Below are 3,022 nucleotides of genomic sequence, written 5' to 3' on the forward strand. Positions count from 1 at the left end.
GGCTTATTAAACACAGATTGTGAGCCCTACCCCTAGAGTTTCCACTTTAGTAAGCCTGGGTTGGAGCCCAAGAATCTGCCTTTCTAACAAGTTCCCAGGTGATGCAAATGCTACTGGCCCATGGACCATCTTGAGAGCCACTGCTCTAGCAACACTGAAACCAGTAAAACCTCCACTATAAGAAATGACAGTGGCCGGGCCCGGTGGCTGATGCCTGTAATCCCAGCACTTTGGGAGGCCAAGGCGGGTGGATCATGAGGTCAGGAGATCGAGACCATCCTGGCTAACACAGTGAAACCCCGTCTCTACTAAAAATACAAAAAAATTAGCCAAGCATGGTGGCGTGCACCTGTAGTCCCCGATACTTGGGAGGCTGAGGCAGGAGAGTGGCATGAACCTGGGAGGCGGAGCTTGCAGTGAGCCGAGATCACACCACTGTACTACAGCCTGGGCGACAGAGCGAGACTCCATCTCAAAAAAAAAAAAGAAATGATGGTTTCCAATCATCAGTGTGAGAACAAATTACCCTCTGGATTCCTGCCCTGCTGCAGAAAAATGTTAAATCATCAGGCTGCCTTCTGACATATGTCCCCCTACTTCTTGCAAACGTTCACAAAGACCTTTCAATATTAATCTCCATATCTTTACTTTGACTTTTAACCTGGGTCTTTGTATTTAAAGTGGATTACCTGTAGACAACATACAGTTGAGTCTTATTTTTTCAATTCACTCTCCAGTCTGAAAATCGGTCTTCCTATCAGTGTATTGAAGCCATCTATATTTAAGGTGATTATTAATATAGTTAGATTAATATCTACCATGTTTGTCACTGTTATCTATTGGTTGCATTTGTTCTTTCTTTAAAAAAAAAAAAAAAAAAAAGTGATGGTGTCTCACTGTGTTACCCAGGCTAGTCTCAAACTCCTGGGCTCTAATGATCCTACCACATCCACCACCTAAGTAGCTAGGACTACAACTGCATGCCACCACACAGCTGTTCTTTCTTTTTTTGCCCTTCTTTTCCTTCCTTCCTTCTCTAGTTTTGAGTATTTGATATGATTGAATTTTATCTTCCTAGTGTATCCATTATACTTCTTTAAAAATTTTCTAGCTCTAAAGTATGTTGTATATACATTCTTAACTAATCTAAATCTATTCTCAAATAACATCATAACTCCTCACATGACGGGCAGGCACCTGATAACAAGCACCTGGTCCCAATTTCACTCCAGCCCCTTGTGACATTGCATTCATTCATTTTAATTATCTGTATGCTAATCATCACCCAATACTTTGTTACTATTATTACTTCAAACAGTTCTCTTTTAGATCAATTAAGAATAAGAAAATAAATTATTTTATTTTACCTTTATTTATTCCTTTACCAACACTCTTCCATTCTTTATATAGATCCAAGTTTCTCACCTATATCATTTTCCTTCTGCCTGAAAACTTCTTGTAACATTTCTTGCAAGGAATATCTGGTGGTAAAATTTCTTTTCAGTTTTTATTGAACTGAGAAATTATTTCTCCTTCGTTTTAGAAGAATAATTTTACTGAATATAAAATTCTACGGGCAGTGTGAAGAAGAGGCGAGAATGACCACTGGACCGACCAAAGCCTGCTGCACCCTGCCCCAGCGCCTACGTCCCACTGCCGTCGCCGCCACCATGCCCAAGAGAAAGGCTGAAGGGGATACTAAAGGCGATAAAGCCAAGGTGAAGGACAAACCACAGAGAAGATGCGTGAGGTTGTCTGCCAAACCTGCTCCTCCAAAGCCAGAGCCCAAGCCTAAAAATATCCCTGCAAGGAAGGGAGAGAAGTTACCCAAAGGGAAAAAGGGAGTCAGGCACAGTGGCTTACACCTGTAATTCCAGCACTTTGGGAGGCTGAGGCCGGTGGATCACTTGAGGTCAGGAGTTCAAGACCAGCCTGGCCAACATGATGAAACTCCACCTCTACTGAAAATACAGATTAGTAGGGCACAGTGGCTCATGCCTGTAATCCCAGCAACTCAGGAGGCTGAGGCAGGAGAATCGCTTGAACCTGGGAGGCAGAGGTTGCAATTAGCTGAGATTGCACCACTGCACTCCAGCCTGGGTGACAGAGCAAGACTCTGTCTCAAATTTAAAAAAAAAGAAAAAGAAAAAAGAAAAGAAAAGCTGATGCTGGCAAGGAGGGGAATAACCCGGTAGAAAATAGGGATGCCAAAACAGACTAGGCACAGAAAGCTGAAGGTGCTGGAGATGCCAAGTGAAGTGTGTGCATTTTTTATAACTGTGTCCTTCTGGTGACTGTACAGTTTGAAATACTATTTTTATCAAGTTTTATAAAAATGCAGAATTTTGTTTCTTTTTTTTTTAAGCTATGTTGTTAGCACACAGAACACTTCATTGTTGTTTTTAGGGGAAGAGGCATATGTCACTCACAGAATGTCTCCAAAGCTGGATTGATGTGGGGAAAACATCTTTCCCTTCTAGTTTTGAGAGACTTTCTCTTGGCTCCCAGGAGCAAGGATTCCCTGACTTTGACACACATGGCCATCCTGGCACAAAAACCTTGTGGGAGGGAAAAACAAATTCATTTTTATATGCTCTTCTCCCTTTCCACCTTTCAGCATAGACTTAACTCTCTGAAGCTCAGATATCTGTTGGGACCTGAACCCCAACAATTGTTACCAGTGTGTCAGGCAATCTGGACTTCCCAGTGATACCAGTGAGATGGCACCCCACAAAAGAGCAATGTTTCCCTTTCCAGATTTTGGATCTTCAGATCACTTCTGACATTTTCATTTCACTTCCTGAAAGTCCAGGTTGGCTCATGAGAAGTTGTTAAACAACATGCTATATGTAACATGTCAACCCTCACTCTAAACTTCCCCGGTTCAAAGCATCAGATGAAGACTTCATTGGGTTTTATAGTGGTTTTTTGATGTTTGGTAGTCCATTGAATAAGGGAGTTTGAACGTTGTTGTATACTGTTGACAACTGTCTGCCCATGTCCTGCCTGAAATACCATGATT

General features: G+C 42.0%; 1 protein-coding gene across 1 annotated transcript; it reads left to right on the forward strand.

Annotated features, from left to right (window-relative positions):
- Positions 1-1,670: 1,670 nt before the first annotated feature.
- On the forward strand, positions 1,671-2,221 carry LOC111551962 (non-histone chromosomal protein HMG-17-like). The gene is made up of 2 exons (XM_023226041.2): positions 1,671-1,844; positions 2,153-2,221. Exons 1-2 carry the CDS (start codon positions 1,671-1,673, stop codon positions 2,219-2,221), a joined length of 243 nt encoding a protein of 80 aa, XP_023081809.1.
- Positions 2,222-3,022: the final 801 nt, after the last annotated feature.

The sequence above is a fragment of the Piliocolobus tephrosceles genome, chromosome 9, assembly GCF_002776525.5.
Source record: "Piliocolobus tephrosceles isolate RC106 chromosome 9, ASM277652v3, whole genome shotgun sequence".
NCBI lineage: Eukaryota > Metazoa > Chordata > Mammalia > Primates > Cercopithecidae > Piliocolobus > Piliocolobus tephrosceles.

Excerpts from the sequence above, each read along its gene's own strand:
- LOC111551962 (XM_023226041.2), top strand. The coding sequence starts at position 1,671 with ATGCCCAAGAGAAAGGCTGAAGGGGATACTAAAGGCGATAAAGCCAAG. Across the intron at positions 1,845-2,152 it reads TACCCAAAGGGAAAAAGGGA|AAAAGAAAAGCTGATGCTGG; the intron begins GTCAGGCACAGT and ends AAAAGAAAAAAG.